The sequence below is a fragment of the Vigna radiata genome, chromosome 7 (assembly GCF_000741045.1).
Source record: "Vigna radiata var. radiata cultivar VC1973A chromosome 7, Vradiata_ver6, whole genome shotgun sequence".
NCBI lineage: Eukaryota > Viridiplantae > Streptophyta > Magnoliopsida > Fabales > Fabaceae > Vigna > Vigna radiata.
Genome location: NC_028357.1, coordinates 53,735,359 through 53,751,832, shown reverse-complemented (window position 1 = coordinate 53,751,832; position 16,474 = coordinate 53,735,359). Strand labels below are relative to the sequence as shown.

At 33.6% G+C, this 16,474-nt stretch overlaps 2 protein-coding genes across 2 annotated transcripts; one reads left to right on the top strand and one right to left on the bottom strand.

The window, feature by feature from the left end:
* The first annotated feature begins 421 nt into the window (after window positions 1-421).
* LOC106769559 (probable serine/threonine-protein kinase At1g54610) lies at window positions 422-4,804 on the top strand. Its single transcript, XM_014655224.2, has 7 exons — window positions 422-1,068; window positions 1,251-1,535; window positions 2,381-2,698; window positions 3,145-3,372; window positions 3,451-3,551; window positions 3,634-3,748; window positions 4,187-4,804. Exons 1-7 carry the CDS (start codon window positions 784-786, stop codon window positions 4,505-4,507), a joined length of 1,653 nt encoding a protein of 550 aa, XP_014510710.1. The 5' UTR covers window positions 422-783; the 3' UTR covers window positions 4,508-4,804.
* Window positions 4,805-6,857: 2,053 nt separating this feature from the next.
* Window positions 6,858-8,362, bottom strand: LOC106766967. Its single transcript, XM_014651769.2, has one exon. The coding sequence runs from the start codon at window positions 8,129-8,131 to the stop codon at window positions 7,205-7,207; it is 927 nt and encodes a 308-aa protein (XP_014507255.1). The 5' UTR covers window positions 8,132-8,362; the 3' UTR covers window positions 6,858-7,204.
* Window positions 8,363-16,474: the final 8,112 nt, after the last annotated feature.

Here is a 16,474-nt window from a genome sequence, read left to right as displayed (position 1 = left end):
ATAATCCTACTGATACTATTAAATAAACGTTGATAAACGTCATTTAAGAACTATTTGACTTAAATTTTGAGTTGACCTCAATTGATTACGAATTTAATGCAAGAACAGGATTTAATTAATAAACTTGGTTGTTGTCCGTGACTACGCTTCATGCAAACATTAACCAATTCAGGGAAAAAAATTAAGATCAAAATTCAGAAAACAGCAATAATTGACGTTGAGAATCCAACAAAAGCACTTAGCCTTTATGCCAACTTTGACTTTTTCACCCCCAAAATCTCCGTCCTCATCATGCTATGCCTTGCCAGGTCACAATGCTGCGTCGTTTTGCTTTCGACCCTTTCCTTCTCAATCTCTCTGTTTCAGACTTTGTGGCAATCCCGTTATTCTGCGGAAAGCCCTGTCTCCTTTCTTTCAACTCTTTAGAGATAAATGATAATTAAATCCCGTTATTAACATTTATGTTTTATATGATTAAAATATCACTAGTTTGGATATTTTTAGATGATGATGATGTTATCATTAACTAATCAATGTTTTGTTTGAATAGATAGTTATTAGTACTAGATACTGTGTATAGTATAGTAATAATAATCAAGTGACTGTAAAAAACCGAATTTTGTGACATCCTCAGACTCCTTACCTCAAAAATCTTGAATTCTTAAACAAAACCTTATAATCCTCACTCATTCGCCGGCTATCACCTCCCTCACTGCTTACGGCGCTTCCATGCGTTTTCGACACCCTGCCACCGCCACCAACAGCCACCGCCACCTCTGACATATGGGTTGCGCCCTTCGAAAGCCGGCGGGTTCTGTCGACAGTCGCCGGGGTAAAACTTCGACTTCCGTCGGCGGGAATAATGCCGTTAAGATTCAGGAGAAGCAGGAGACTGTGCACGCCGGCGAACTTTCCGGCGTTATTCTGGCGCCGGAGCGCCGGAGACGTCGACTTGACTCATTCATGACGAGTCATCAAGGGTGGCCGCCGTGGCTGATGGTCGTCGCCGGCGATGCACTTGGAGACTGGACTCCTCGCCGTGCCAACACGTTCGAGAAGCTTGCTAAGGAAAGTGTTTTGAAGTTTGAACTTCGAAGCTTAATTGCATTTCCTAAAAAATAAAAGATAAAGCTTTTCTTAAATGATTGTTTGTGTTCTTTTTGTCTTCTGTTAGATAGTTTCTTTTCTTAAATGACGCTACGTGTAGTGAGAAAAGGTTTTGTTGTTGATGTCTGTGTTGTTTGGTTCAGATTGGGCAAGGGACTTATAGCAATGTGTACAAAGCAAGAGACCTTGTAACTGGGAAAATAGTGGCTTTGAAGAAAGTTAGATTTGACAATTTGGAGGCAGAGAGTGTGAAGTTCATGGCAAGAGAGATTCTTGTTTTGAGGAGGCTTGATCACCCCAATGTTGTGAAGCTTGAAGGGTTGGTTACTTCAAGAATATCATCCAGTCTTTACTTGGTATTTGAGTACATGGAACATGATCTTGCTGGTCTTGCAGCTGGTTTGGGTGTCAAATTCTCTGAGCCACAGGTACCACTATTTTATGCTCATTTTTCCAAAATTTTCTATTTTTCTTCCAAGAAAAGGGCCCCATAGATCCAGTATTGTGAGCGTGTTCATTACTTTTGATTTTGTATGATTCTTGCTCTGAAGTTTCCTGTGTCACATCACTCCATAAAATGAGTTCGGCACTTGATTCGGAAGTTTTGCTTTGTCCATGCTGAAGGAAAGAACTTTCTTTACTTTTATGTGTGTTTGGAATGAGAATTTTGAGAGTGCATTGAAGTGCTTTGCTTTTTAAACTATGGGAATTTTGTGGAGAATTTTTAAAAATAATGTGGAATATGTTTACTTTATGTTCAAATTCCATCTAATCCCCAATGAATTCTTTGGTTATTTATAACCAACGTATGTGCGTATCAATTATAGTTTAAAAAAATGTACATATGTATGTATATTTTACATTATCAGTTATCCATAGTTTACATAGTATAGCTTGCATATCATATAGGAAGGTAAAAGTTATCATATGGTCCTCGACTGCCGTAATCCTCATTCAATTTGACATGACACATAATCGAGTTCTATTAAGTCATTTCTGTAATTTGAAAGACTGTTCAGGACTATGAGTACATGGTGGTCGGAGACCTTGTAGTAATAATACTTTATCCATTTGGACAGTGATGATCTTACATTTTGTACTGTTGGAAATGATACAGTTTTATTGCTTGGTTTCATGGTGAAATTATGTGAAACAGTAGTACCTTTTCAAGCATTAGTAAGAATAGAAGGGGGGACTAATCTTTCACATTTAAAAATGCAAGGAAAAATTGTACTGATAGGCTGATTGTTTCTCAGTATGTTCTATGTGACAGATCAAATGTTATATGAAGCAATTGCTATCTGGGCTTGAGCATTGCCATAGCAGAGGTGTTTTGCACCGTGATATCAAGGGTTCCAATCTGCTCATTGACAACCAAGGAATACTTAAAATTGCAGATTTTGGTTTGGCAACTTTCTATGATCCTAAGCAAAAACACCCTATGACCAGTAGAGTTGTGACCCTGTGGTACCGTCCCCCCGAGCTTCTTCTGGGGGCTACATCCTATGGCACTGGTGTCGACCTTTGGAGTGCTGGCTGCATTTTAGCAGAACTTCTTGCTGGAAAGCCAATCATGCCTGGCCGAACAGAGGTATTGCTTCTTTGTGTTGTTGCTTGAGTAACTTTGAACTCTTTAGATAAAGGAGAAACCTATCAATAAACATTCCTATGTGAGAAAAATAAGAAAAAGAACAAAATGACTTTTTCCAAGAGTTGAAGTTAGATTGTGCATAAGCAATGATCAATTGATAGCACTCACCTTTTTTACCTTGATAGACGGCTGACGAGATATGGTTTATAGGCCTAAAATCATTTTAGTCCGAGAATAAAGAGAAGGTACTTAAAATGCTAATGTTTTATAATTTATAATCAGAAAACACTGTAAACTGGTTTAGTATTTGAATACACTGCACCTCTATCAAGCTTTAGGAAGTTCATACAGTGTCGAGTTTATGTTTTAATATTCATGCTTTTTATATCTTGCCATGCATATTTTCTGGAAGACGTGTGGCTGATTTTTTAATTGCTTGGACCAAGGTTGAGCAACTGCACAAGATATTTAAGTTATGTGGCTCTCCATCTGAGGAATATTGGAGGAAATATAGATTGCCAAATGCTACACTCTTTAAGCCGCAGCAACCTTACAAAAGAAACATCTTAGAAACATTCAAGGATTTCCCTTCTTCTTCATTGCCTCTGATTGAAACTCTTCTTGCAATAGATCCTAATGATCGTGGCACTGCCTCATCTGCTCTAAATAGTGAGGTGAGTGATTGCTGTGGATCAGTATTATATTTGAGATGTAATCTATTAATTTAATTCACAACTATTTTCTATCTGCAGTTCTTTACCACTGAGCCATATACTTGTGAACCATCTAGTTTGCCAAAGTATCCTCCTACCAAAGAATTGGATATAAAACTGAGAGATGAAGAAGCAAGAAGGTTCTATTATTCATTGCTTTTGGTGGCTTCTAGATGTTTTTGTCTTGGTGCTATTAAAGCTTGTATTTTTTACCATTCTCAGGCAAAAAAGTGGAAAAACTAATGCAGTTGATGGTGCCAAAAGGGTTAGAGTACGCGAGCGTAGTTTGGCCATTCCGGCCCCAGAAGCCAATGCGGAGATCCAAACCAACTTAGATGTATGCCAGATTAGATGTTTCTGTTAGATTTATTTTCTCTCCACATTTACTTAGGAATCACTTTAGTTATGCTGTTGCTAAGTTTAATTTTCTGTTCCTTTACACACACTTTGAATGTATATCCTAAGTCTGATCATCCATTTTATTCTATATACTTGCACCAATATACATGATAAAAAAATTCTATAAACCATAGAACTCACAGGAACCAGATACCTACATTATTTAGCACCTTTTTTTGCTTTGGATTCTCTGACATTGGCGGCTTGGCTTTTAAAAAACATTTTTTTGTGATGTATTGTCACTTCAATGTTGATCTCTGATGAGTATTGTTTGATCTGATGGCTCATCTCATCTCATGGTTACCAAAGCTTTTCACTTCAGCTTTGTCTTATTTGCTTCCTTGAGCAAAATTACAATTTACAAGTGTCTTTTCAGAGGTGGAGAGTTGTGACCCATGCAAATGCAAAAAGTAAGAGTGAGAAATTCCCACCTCCTCATCAGGATGGAGCTGTTGGATATCCACTTGATGCATCAAACAAAGGAGCTGTTTCATTTGGAGCCACCGAAACATCCACAGCCTCTACCATATTTCATTCAAAATCTTCTGGATCTGTTAAAAGTCACGATCCTGCCAAAGACAAAGTGGGGAGAAGTAATACTGCAGACACCCAGATGACTTCACCTTGGAAATTTTTGCGTTCATTCAAGCTATCAACAATTGGTCATTCATTTGATTCATTATTTAGAAGCATTTAATCTGTTTTTTGGATTTTGACATCCTAGAATGAAGAAAGGAATGATTTTTTGCCCCTGTATATTGTGATTTTTACTTATTTTTTGTTTCTCATGTCCATCCCTTTGTTATGTATTTCAATTGACAAGTCTTTGTTGTATGATGTATAACGCCTGATCTTCATTAGATTTGTATATTCGTGTGTTCTTTCCTACACTACATTGGATCTAGAACAAGGAGAGAAAAAAAAGTATGAAAAAGTAATATATGTTATAAGAGAAGGAAATGTATGATGGATGTAAAATATTTTATTCGTTGTATGTTTAAAGGATGAGCCCGCTATTGTCCAGGTTTTGTGGTAACAGTTTATATATTCAACATTTATTTTTGTAATTCTATATCAACTGATAAATTTAAAATAGAATGAATCTGGAGTTCATTTGATGTCTAATGAATCTCAAGATTAATGGACTGCATCATTTATAGGATATTAAAAATTTATTTCAAACCATTAAATATAATTGAAATGTGTTTAAACTAATGAGTTACATTTATGTAATAGAATGTCAGACTTTTAATTGAATGAGAAGTTTGAGTAAACATGTACAGATAAGACAAATAAAAACCTATATCAATGAAAGTAGAGACTAGACAAAGTACAGCTAAAGTTGAAATAATGATGAAAGGAGATATCGATTTGCTAGAATGATTTCTCAATTATGATTTTGAACGACAGTAACTACAATGGGATTTAACACTAGTAGAAAAAAAAAAAAAAAACCACTTTCTCAGAACGTGACCAACTAAAGTTACAACAGGATTTAGTATGTAGTGGTTCAAACATTAATATCACCAAAGAAGGATGCCAATGAAAACCAGCGTGAAATTCATAGGATAAGGTAATAATACAAGTATAAAGGTTCCAGCGTGCAACATGTTAGAGCACGTGAAAGGAAAGGGGCAGATAATTGAGTATTGATAAGCTCATTTTGATGATGTTAATCAAGCATACTTCAGCCAGATAGATTACCGTACAACAAATCTGGTTTAGTCTTGTCGTTAGAATTTGGAATGTATTGATCATGTAAATTGAATTGCAACCTCAACTTGGGTAGTACTTTTGATTCTTGTCTCCAACTTGGTTACCATGATTGTAATATAATGATTTGAAAACTTTTTTATTTGATGGCTTTTAAACACTGATGTGAACAACGGAAAGAATGTATCATGCAGTGGATTCATCAATAACGGTAGTATACTCAACAAAATATAATACTCACTACTACTAAGAATATCACCATTATTACCGCGTAAATTACCTGCTCCTCATAAGCATATTCTTCAACTTCCTAATTGTTACCTCTATTAATCAATTAAATCCTTGCAATACAAACAATCAAAATACTCAGGTCCCATCAGCAGGATCCCACACATCTTCGCATAAGGTACGTTCAGTCTAGGCTATGCTTAATTTATTCTTAATACAATCAAGTACAAAGCAAACATGCCAGTTCATTCGGAAGCATTCATCCTCTCAATAGAGTTTTCATCTCTACTTCATTCAGCTTTTATCAAATTGATCGATCATGATAAAATAATTTTAAAATATGTTAATCCAGAGATAGATATAGCAGAAAACGCAGTAGAAATGCACAAATATTTGAGGGAGCAACACATAATCCACTAAGCACAACCAAATTTATCACTTTTAGATGGTGCCCCCATCACTGGATATACAAGACAGAATTCAGTTGAAGCATTAAATATATCATTTCTTCCAAACAGCATTACGGGCCACCACCAAAGTCACTCCTGCTATGTAAAAATATATAATTTCAAGTGTTTTCGTAACTATGGCACATCCACTCAAGACAATAAGTTTTAGATGGAACAATGATAACGGGTAACTAAGCACCAGCTCAGCTAATTCCAACATCCTGATTAAAATGTACAAAACCATTGTGCAAGAGAAACAGATGTTGCCAGCACAAACAGAATATACATCATTGCAAACATGAATGCATCCTGTTACTAGACGTTAAACATTAGTAAAACAGATGTTTTCAATAGAATTAACTGCAAGCAACAACGAAATTCTGAATAAATGAATATGAATAAAGACCACGATAATCAAATAAGGACATACCTGCGATCACATCTACAAAATACATGTGCTATAATGTTGTAAGTAATTTACCTGGAGAATAACACCTGAAAGTTATTGATTCTCTAGGCATTGTAATTCCTAAAAAACAGATTACATTACCAACACAACATTCTAGAACGCGTATTTTGTAGATATGATGGCATAGTTGGCATTCCCAGGGACAGGATGAGAAAATTAAACAGCATGCCCCTTTTCTTTCACGGAAAAAAAAAAAAAAACTTTCCAATTGCATTATACGACATATGTTGTCCCTTCACGTCATCGATCCAAGTCATCAATGAAATACAACTAGAAATCTATAAGTGCTTCAGACAAAAAAAAAAAATTCAATGAATAGCTCCAACAAAATTCGCAGAGTTATATATACTTGCACTGGATTTCAAGAAGGATGTTTGTTTCTCAAACAAGTGAGGTCCTAACATTTCCAACCCTAGAAAAAAGCGTCATGGAAGAACATACTAAAACTCAGTTCAGTTCAGACACAAGCATCTGAATTCACTACGGCTGAGAATCTACATCCGGCGGGCAGGGCAGCACCAAAAACAAGTTCAGCTCAGGAGAAGCCCTTACCGAGCTTCTGAATGGCCGTGTACATTTTCCTCCTGGACCCAACAGCACTAATCCCCATATCTTTGAGATCCTCTAGAGTCAGCATGGGCAAAACCTCATCATCCACCTCATGCACTTCAAACACGGGAGCATATCTGCCTAACCCCAGTCCATTAAGCCAAACCCTAACACCATCTTCACCACCCCTAACCCTTCCACCACCATTCTCATTATTCCTATCCCCGCACTTCCAATCCCTAACATCATTATCAGAAGGTGCAGATAGCTCAACCCCATCATGCTGTTGCTCCCTTTCCCTACCCTTAAAAACCCTCCTATGCCCATCAACCGCCAAATTCTCCATGCTATGAATAGGGCTTTGCTCCTTCAAAGGGCTCTCCGAATTCTCAACCTCAAATTCTCGATACCCATCATCATCCTCGCCATCTTCGTCCCCGTTATTATACTTCTCTCCCTCCCCTTCTCCGCCGCCATTGTCCCCGCCACCGTCCTCGATTCGCGAAACCCAATTCGATCTGACCCTTTTGGTGGCCACAGAGCCCCTCTTCTTGGACTCCTTCACCTTCCAGCTGCCAATTGCAACAGAGTCCACGTTCCCGGCTTCTCGCTCGTTCGAGACTTCTAGGGTTTCGTTAAACTCGCTCAAGTTCGTTAAAGGACGAGTCTTGGAAGGTTTACCTGGGTCCTTGTCCTTGTTGCGGTGGTGGTGGTGATGATGGCCATCGAAGGCGAGTTTCCAAGGCTTTGTGTTGCGGCGCGTGGAATCATAGGGCTGGTCACCACCGATATCGCCCAATCGGACGCTTGGACGGCGTTGTCGTTTGGATCCGATGGCGGGCTCCAAGGAGTGAAGAATTAGGGTTCCACCGGCACCGTTTATTTGACCCTCCGGCGGCTGAATCTCGGCCATTCCGATAAAAAGAAAGTGTGTAGAAAATGCAGAATTAGGGATAGGGTTTGAATTGGGAAATAAGAGCGAACAAGAATAATAAGAGTTGAAGAAGGTGCTAATTGTAACCCTTTTTCGAATGAAAGGATATGTTTGATTTGCAGTAGCCTTAACTAAAAGATGCTAATGATGCACACCATATTTTCGACAGAACCACCTCGTTTTCGACCACACCACTTAGGGGTACTTCCATTTATTCCTTATTTAAATCGGGAAATAAGTTGTTTTAAACATTTTTTTATGCTGATTTTATACCCTATATAAAAATTTTCTTTTGTAAATTATATGCATTATTTTATTAATATTTAATACAACTCATATTGAAGTTTTAAAATTAGAATAATCTTTCTAACGAAATAGTATGACAAATATATTTATTCTCTGTGGTATACTTGGATTTTTTAATTTTATTTTATGAAAATGTTTTGAGATAGAATGAAGTTAAATTGATTTTAATTTATATTAAAAAACTCTAATTCCACTTTGCTTTCCATTGAGTGGGAGATGACTGTTCTGAGTGAATTTTTGTTACTTTATTTTAGAAAAAAAAAATAGAAACATTATGATAATAAAAAATTATATTAATATTAATATTAATGATTGTGTACGTGTGAATTTTTTTCATAGTTTTACTTTAGTTATTAAAATTAAAGGTGCTGTTAACACAATTGTTAAACAAATATGAAAATAAAAATATTAACACAATAATAACAACTCGATTAGAAATTAATAAGTAGCGGATAAAATGTTATCCTAAACTTACCATAATATATCATAAATACTTATGATATAAAATTATTGTACAAAATCTTTGATAAAAAATTTATAAAAATAAGTAAACAAACAAGGTATAAAGAAATGGTAAAAGATATTCATTGAGTACACATGTAATGTATATAATAAGTCTCAAAGAATCTTTAAAGTTTAAAATTCCTCTTTAGTTTTCCCTAGGAAACTATGAAAAGTTTATAAGATATATATGTTGAGTAATAGTCATATGTATGTTTGGCCACAAATTATTAACCTTGGTGTGACAAAAGGCATGATCATCATATATATGAATCAAAGTGTAAAAAGGTAAGTTCTAGTTTAAAAAGAGAAAACATAAGAAAAGAAATAGAGAGAACATTATCTTCATCACTCCACAGTGTAAATACTTAAAATTTAAAAATAAGTGTTAGTGCTTTTTCTAATCTTGAAATAGAAAATGAAAGTTTTAATATTAATCATAAACTATCATTCACTAATATTAATTATAAATTATAATTATATAAGATACATAAAAATAATATACAATTTATAGATTTATTTTTTAGTATAGTAAAACTCATTACATTAGTAGTCCAATATAAGTATTAAAAATTATGAATTATTGTAATCAAATATATTATAACATTAATGTATACTCATATGTTCATTTACACTAGTGTATTAAAAGAAGGAAAAATCGATAATCAAAGTTAAAAGTCAACAAAACATCACGATTAAAGTAATAATATCAGTTTGTTCCATAATAAAGATTATTAGGTAATTGTGATATGTGTTGAGAGGGAGAGTCTCTAAGTTCTTCCACCTTGAAGAAAGTGTGGTAAAGTGTGTGTTTTTTGTGTGATGAAATTATTAATGTTCTTTCTTAAATGATTAGGTTGTTCCATTAGGTTAGACTTTATGTAAGTTTCATGTAATATAGGATATTGACTGATTATAATGGTTAATCTGATTTTAAGTTCAAAATTGCACAATGATGCAGAAGAAGAATGACCTAATCGATTTGCTCTCTATTTTAATTAATTAAGAGAATGATCTAATTGATTAAAAGAGTGTATAAAGCTTAATTGATTATGAAAATAACATAAATGATTAAATATACCATGTATTTGTCTATGCTATTGTTGAGACTTTGGCAAGTGTACCAAATCGCTCAAGTAGTAATATCGGTAAGACCGAATATCGTTTCCCAAGAGACTTCGTTATTACTCTACTATCGTATAAATACTAACTAATTTAAACTAAAGAATGATTCCATTTTTTGTTTGATATTGTGCAATGAAAGTAAAAGTTATGCTTAAGTAAATGTTTGAACTACTTGGGGCCAAAACACGTGAAAATGAGATGATTGATAAATATGTGGAATGGATATGTTGGAGAATGATTTCAACTAATTCCTTCCTCTGCAAATGCACTACACCATTCTTCTTCAATTACTTGTCTTTGCCAACTAGCTAAATCACTAAAACCCAATCCCTTGGTGAGTTAGCCTAGGTTCATTTGTTAAATCCCAATCCCTTGGTAACCCAACAAACTCACCCGCATTAAGAAAAGAAGTTTATGACAACTAACGGTCCTAGCTCTATCCCTAGACACTATTTCCCTTCGGTGTTTGGTCTAGTTCAAGGTTCACCCAATGTTTCTCAACCTTAAGTAAACCCCACAATCAAGCTATGGTTGATCAAGTCATAACTAGCATTAAGTAAAAGACGAAAACACCAACAAGCAATGAATGAAACATTTTTCATTTAAGAACAAGTGCATTTACAAGAAGTTCTTAGTTTACATCACTCTCCAACAAAATGAACTTAGCTCTCCATTAATGGAGAGCTTGAGCTTACAATGGAAGGAAAATGGTGAAGAAGAGACTCAAGGAGAAGGAGAGGAGAGCTCCCACTGTCCAGAACTAGCTCCAAGAGGTGCAAGAACGCTTCCCCAGGTCTCAGCCGCCAAGAAGATCCAAACCCTCGAAAACTGTGTGCCTTTTATAGGGTAGGGTGCCACATCAAACAATTTGCGCCCAACGCCATTAAAGTGGCGCCCAGTGTGAAATACTCCTGGAAACAGTGAGTTTTCATGCCCAGCGTGGAATGGGTGGCGCCCAGCGCGAAAGCTTGCTGGAAACAGTCAGTTTTCTCGCCCAGCGTGAGATGGGTGGCGCCCAGCGCCATTTGTCCTAGTGAGCTTCTTGTGGACTTCTTCTTTGTGGTTCTCCCTTGGTTCTCCACTCTTTATAGCTTGAATGTCTTTCCAAAGTACTCAAAGTTCCTACAAAATTTGAGGAAAAGAGATGAAAACTAAAGTGTGTAACTTAAGCTAAGTTTATTAACAAAGTTAGATTAAGAAGAGGATCAAGCGTGTTTCAAGCTTCAGGAGTGTTGATTTGGCAAGAAAAATGCACCATAGATAATGGTAAAAATTACCGTTATCAGCTATATATATATATATATATATATATGTGTGTGTGTGTGTGTGTGTGTGTGTGTGTGTGTGTGTGTGTGTGTTCTAATTCTTTTTTAGGCATGAAAAACATTCTGACTTTGAACAAATTTAAGCAAGAACACATCCAGAGTTGTCTTGGAGCAATTTTGGAGGCATCAACCATTGTTTTGAAAAAAATTCAAGATCTCTAAGGATTCAAGGAGGGAAAAGTGATCAATTAAGAGATTTGCAATGTCTGTTATTGTGAAATTTGCACTTGTGGTGCATCAGTCTATGATTCTTGTGTATTCTTTGTGTTAATCTTAGCTAGGTAGGCAAGACTCTTAGAGAGAGTGTGTGTAGCCTCTCTAGGTTGGATTTTTTTTTTTTTTGTATTTGAGTGTTGTGAGAATACATTGAGTGAATTTTGTATTATTGACTTTTAAAAATCAGTGAATTCCCTCCCACTCAAGTTGCTAGTGTAGATTTGTTTAAAGTCAAACCAATATAAATTTTGTTGTGTTCTTTTGCTTTGTTTCCTTCTATTTCTATGTTGGTGGAAAATCTTTTCAAAACACCATAAAAGGCTTGAAGTTTTTAAAATATACTAAAATTTGTTTTCAAGCTAATACATTTGCCCTTGGGATTGAGATATAATGGTTTTCCTTTTGAGTTTTCTTTATAATTTTTATCCTTTTATTAAATATAAAAAATAATGATTCATATAATAGAAATTAAATACATTAGTAGGTATTAAAGTGTATTTATTGTGAATTAATGTATAATCCAAAGGATCTTCCCTAATTCATTTATAAAAAAATATGCTCTTTGTAATATAACGAGAGATAAGAATTTGAAATGAGATTTATCTTTATGAGAATCCTTTGAAGTTTTTAGTTATAAAAACCTGGACTTTACCAAAGTAACTTATGACCATCAACTCCATGATTTATCACTCGTGTATGTATATATATATATATATATATACACTTTTAATTTATTTAAACTTATGAAAAATGTAACGTCCCAGCAACTTACAGGGACTGTTGACCGCCCTCACAAATCAACACGAGACTTTCTAGTGTGCTTTGTCCTCACTCGCACACTTTCCGAGAAAACTTCCCAGAAGGTCACCCATCCCAGAATTACTCCAGGCTAAGCACACTTAACCATGGAGTTCTTATGGGTTAGACTTCCGAAAAGTAAATGCATTTTTGGTGATATGGGTAGCCAAATCAATTCCTTTAAGATATCCTTCAACTGTATAGTCTCATACCTATACAGTCTCCAGATCCCTCTCATTCCGGTGTATGATCGATTCGTCCATGTGCTTCTTCCACTCGAAGCCTGCCAGGAGCCGCTCCTTGTCTGTGCCCCCTGCACCAAGCCTCTTGCACCGGCGATCACTCCCCACCCTCGTCAGTGCCCGGATGTCACAAAAAATACTTGTACTAAAAGGGTTCTCCAACTAAATGTCTATCATAAATTGTTTTTCAGTGAGTTTATTTCACAAAAAGGAAATTTAAAGAGAATTTTGAAGAGAGAAAAAAAGGAAGAAAAGAAAGAACAAAAGTATAGAGATAAAGAGAAAATGTTTGATTAATAGACATGCTTAAACTATGATGAAAGAAAGAGATGGAAATAAGGAAAACATAAAAAAGAATATTAGTGAAGAGAAAAAAAATTAAAGAGAAGGGATTCAGAAAGAAAAGAAATAAAAAAGAAGTTGAGAGAGAGAAAAATTGTAAAGAGATTTAGAGAAAAAAAAAAGAGAAGAAGTTGAGAGAAAAATAAACAGAAGAACCGGGATTATGAGAAAAAGAAATTAAAAAAAATTAAGATAAAAAGAAAATAAAGAAAAGAAGTTTAGAGAAAACAAAATTCAAGAAAAGAATATAGAAAAAAAGAGAAGAAAAGATAAATAAAAAAAAAATATTAGTGAGCAAAAATGATGAAAAATCTTATGATGATAATGATGTTTTTTATGAAAATATTATTTTTTATCCCTTCACAATTTGACTAAGAACTTTTAGTGCGAAGTTGCATCAATCTATGAATCAACTAATATTGTATACACAAATTATAGTTTTAAATTGGAAATCTAATAAAAGGATGATATTTGATCCTGATATTGTGTTTCTACTAGAAAAAGTGCACTCATGACATTGGATGTATTTGAAGAGGAGGGGATGATGTAATCTTGAGAGTCTTTATCATTTTTGTTTTTAATTGAATATAAAAAATAATAATTCATATAATAAGAATTTAATATTAGTAGATATTAAAGAATACTTATTGGGAATTAATGTAGAATTCAAATGGTCTTCACTAATTCATCCTATAAAAGAATGTAATATAATGAGAGATATGAATTTGAAATGAAATTTCTTTGTGAGAACCTTTTTTGCATTCTTAGAACTTTGAATTATAAGAACCTAACTTATGGCTATAGTAGTTTTTTTATAAGATTGAGTTATGATTAAATATACAAAAGGTAAAAACCCATTAGGTGCATTATAAAGAAATAGTTAAAGTAAGATATTTATAATTTTTTGAATAATGATATTTAGATAATATTTTTTTGATAACATTTGAATATTGATTACGTGTCAATATGTGATTGGTTAAAAATTACTCCACAATCAATAATAATAATAATCATAAACATTATTGTGGAGTAATTTTTGACCAATCACAGATTGATACATAATCAATGTTCAAATGTTGTAAAAAAAATGTTGTCTAAATATCATTATCCTAATTTTTTTCATCACATTATAATTAAATAGTTCAAGTAAGATACTTATAATTTTTTTCATCATTTATTACAATAGTAATTTAGATAAGGTTTAAAAATCTCAATTTTGTCCACATATAGAAAAAAAAAATGTGTCAATCAAGATATCTCCTTTAAATACAAACTAACGGTGTTAAGTGCATTATTTTCGTTTAAGCTAAACTTTCTCGCTTGAGCGAGATTTGCAGAAAACCAAAACACAAGTTTTGCTGATATTTTCGCTTAAGCTCAACAATTTTTGCTTGAACTATATATTTTCGTTTGAGCTAAAAATGTCCTACAACTAGAGTTGAACCATTGAAACTCTTTCGCGTGAGCGAAACTTACTTCGTCTGGGGCTAAAACTTGGGTGCTCACTGGACTTAAGTTTAGCGGCTTCGCGGAAATAAGTTTAGTGGGAGTATTCCAATGAACATTGGGGATTTGGTCTCGCTGAGGGATTTCAATCTTAATGGAAATGAGTTTGTTGGGTTGATTCTGCATGGTTTGAATGAGAAGAAGTTGCAGCAGTTGGATTTGAATAATAACCACTTCATGGATCCGATCCCTGATTTTGAAGCGGATAAAGTGAGTTTTGAAAGCAATGATTTTTGCTTGTCGAAGCCTGGGGCTATGTGTGCATTTGAGCTGATAGTGTTGTTGGATTTTCTTGGGGGGTTGGGTTATCCTCAGATTTTGGTTGATTCGTGGAGTGACAATAATCGGTGATGGAAGTAACAAATACATCATTCAATTATTAAAGACCATGCAATAGAGGTAACATTGGATTCTCTTGTTGGATAAAGTACCACTAAGGTTAAATTTATTGAAAATAATCATTTCCACCTTTCCATCACCATTGCACTTTATCCCCAACCATGGTCCATGAAGCCATTAAACTTATGTTCAGTGAGCACCGCAAGTTTTAGCCCCAAACGAAATAAGTTTCGCTCACACGAAAGAGTTTCAGTGGCTTAACTTTAGTTGCAGGACATTTTTAGCTAAAGGAAAAATATTTTAACTTAAGTGAAAATGTCTAGTTCAAGCGAAAATTGTTTAGCTTAAGTGAAAATATCAGCAAAACTTGTGTTTTAGTTTTCTGCAAATCTCGCTCAGGCAAGAAAGTTTAACCTAAGCGAAAATAATGCAGTTAACACTGTTAGTTTGTATTTAATGGAGATGACTTGATTGACATAATTTTTTTTATATATGGACGAAATTGACATTTTTCTAGAAAAAAGACGAATTTGACACACTTCAACCAAACTAGAGAAAAAAGAAACCATTAAACCTTCATATAACTAACATGATTGTCAAAATATTTTATATAAATACATCCTGGAAAAAAATATCGACAATACCAAAAACTTTGAAATAAAAAACTAAGAAATCATATATGGTTGATTTGGTAAGAACTCTAATAATTATTCTATATTAGACTAATAATTTTATAAACTCACCATCACTCTACTATGTGGAATGGAAATATAGTAAGGGTTCCCAATTATTTTTCTTATCTGTATCTACATCAATCGATGAATATAGTATACACAAACCTATTTGAATTGATAATTAATATATTAATCTTTTTCAGCATTGGTAAGAAATGAATATAGGATTAATTTGGTTATTTTTTTAAAAACCAAAACAACCTTTTTAGATAACAATAGTTTTTATTTTCTCTACATATTCCACCATCTTTTTATAAACTTATTTCAAAATATGAAACTCCAAAAGAATAACCATTTGAGATGAGAGGTAATATGACCAATAATAAATATTTTTTTTTTCAATACACATTTAATAATTGTCAAGGTAATAAAAAATGGTAAGTTATTTAAGATATATCCAAATAATGTGTTACATTAAGTAAATTCACTTAATAAAAATTTGTTAAGTTATTCTAAAAGTTCATATTAATTAATGACTAAACTTATAAACAAAAACTTCGTGTGTAGTATGACATCTTTAGTAGTTACAGTCAAATCAAATTTTATTTAAAATAAGTCTGGATTTGCGAAAATATTTTTTCCTTCTTTATAAATTAGTCTTTCTAATTTGATAAACGAAAATGTAATTTTTATTGAGAGATATCTATATTTAAACTCCACTGTGTTTTTAATTAATTTTTCTTTAAAGAAAATATCTTGAAAAACAAAGCAAGATTTCAAATTCGCATGAGTATTTCAGAATTCATGTTAATAAGATGTTTTAATTGTTTTGTTCAACTCGTTTTCAGGTATATATTTAAAACTTAAAAAGAAAATAAAATAAAATAAAGTATAGATGTTTAATACTTCTTTTAACTAAATATCATACAATATATTTTTTATCATGAT

What these genes read in the sequence shown, in the direction of transcription:
- LOC106769559 (XM_014655224.2), top strand. Translation starts at nt 784, where the DNA reads ATGGGTTGCGCCCTTCGAAAGCCGGCGGGTTCTGTCGACAGTCGCCGG. An exon ending in AGAGATGAAGAAGCAAGAAG is followed by an intron (nt 3,552 to 3,633) that starts GTTCTATTATTC and finishes TACCATTCTCAG; the next exon opens with GCAAAAAAGTGGAAAAACTA. An exon ending in AGATCCAAACCAACTTAGAT is followed by an intron (nt 3,749 to 4,186) that starts GTATGCCAGATT and finishes GTGTCTTTTCAG; the next exon opens with AGGTGGAGAGTTGTGACCCA.
- LOC106766967 (XM_014651769.2), bottom strand. Translation starts at nt 8,131, where the DNA reads ATGGCCGAGATTCAGCCGCCGGAGGGTCAAATAAACGGTGCCGGTGGA.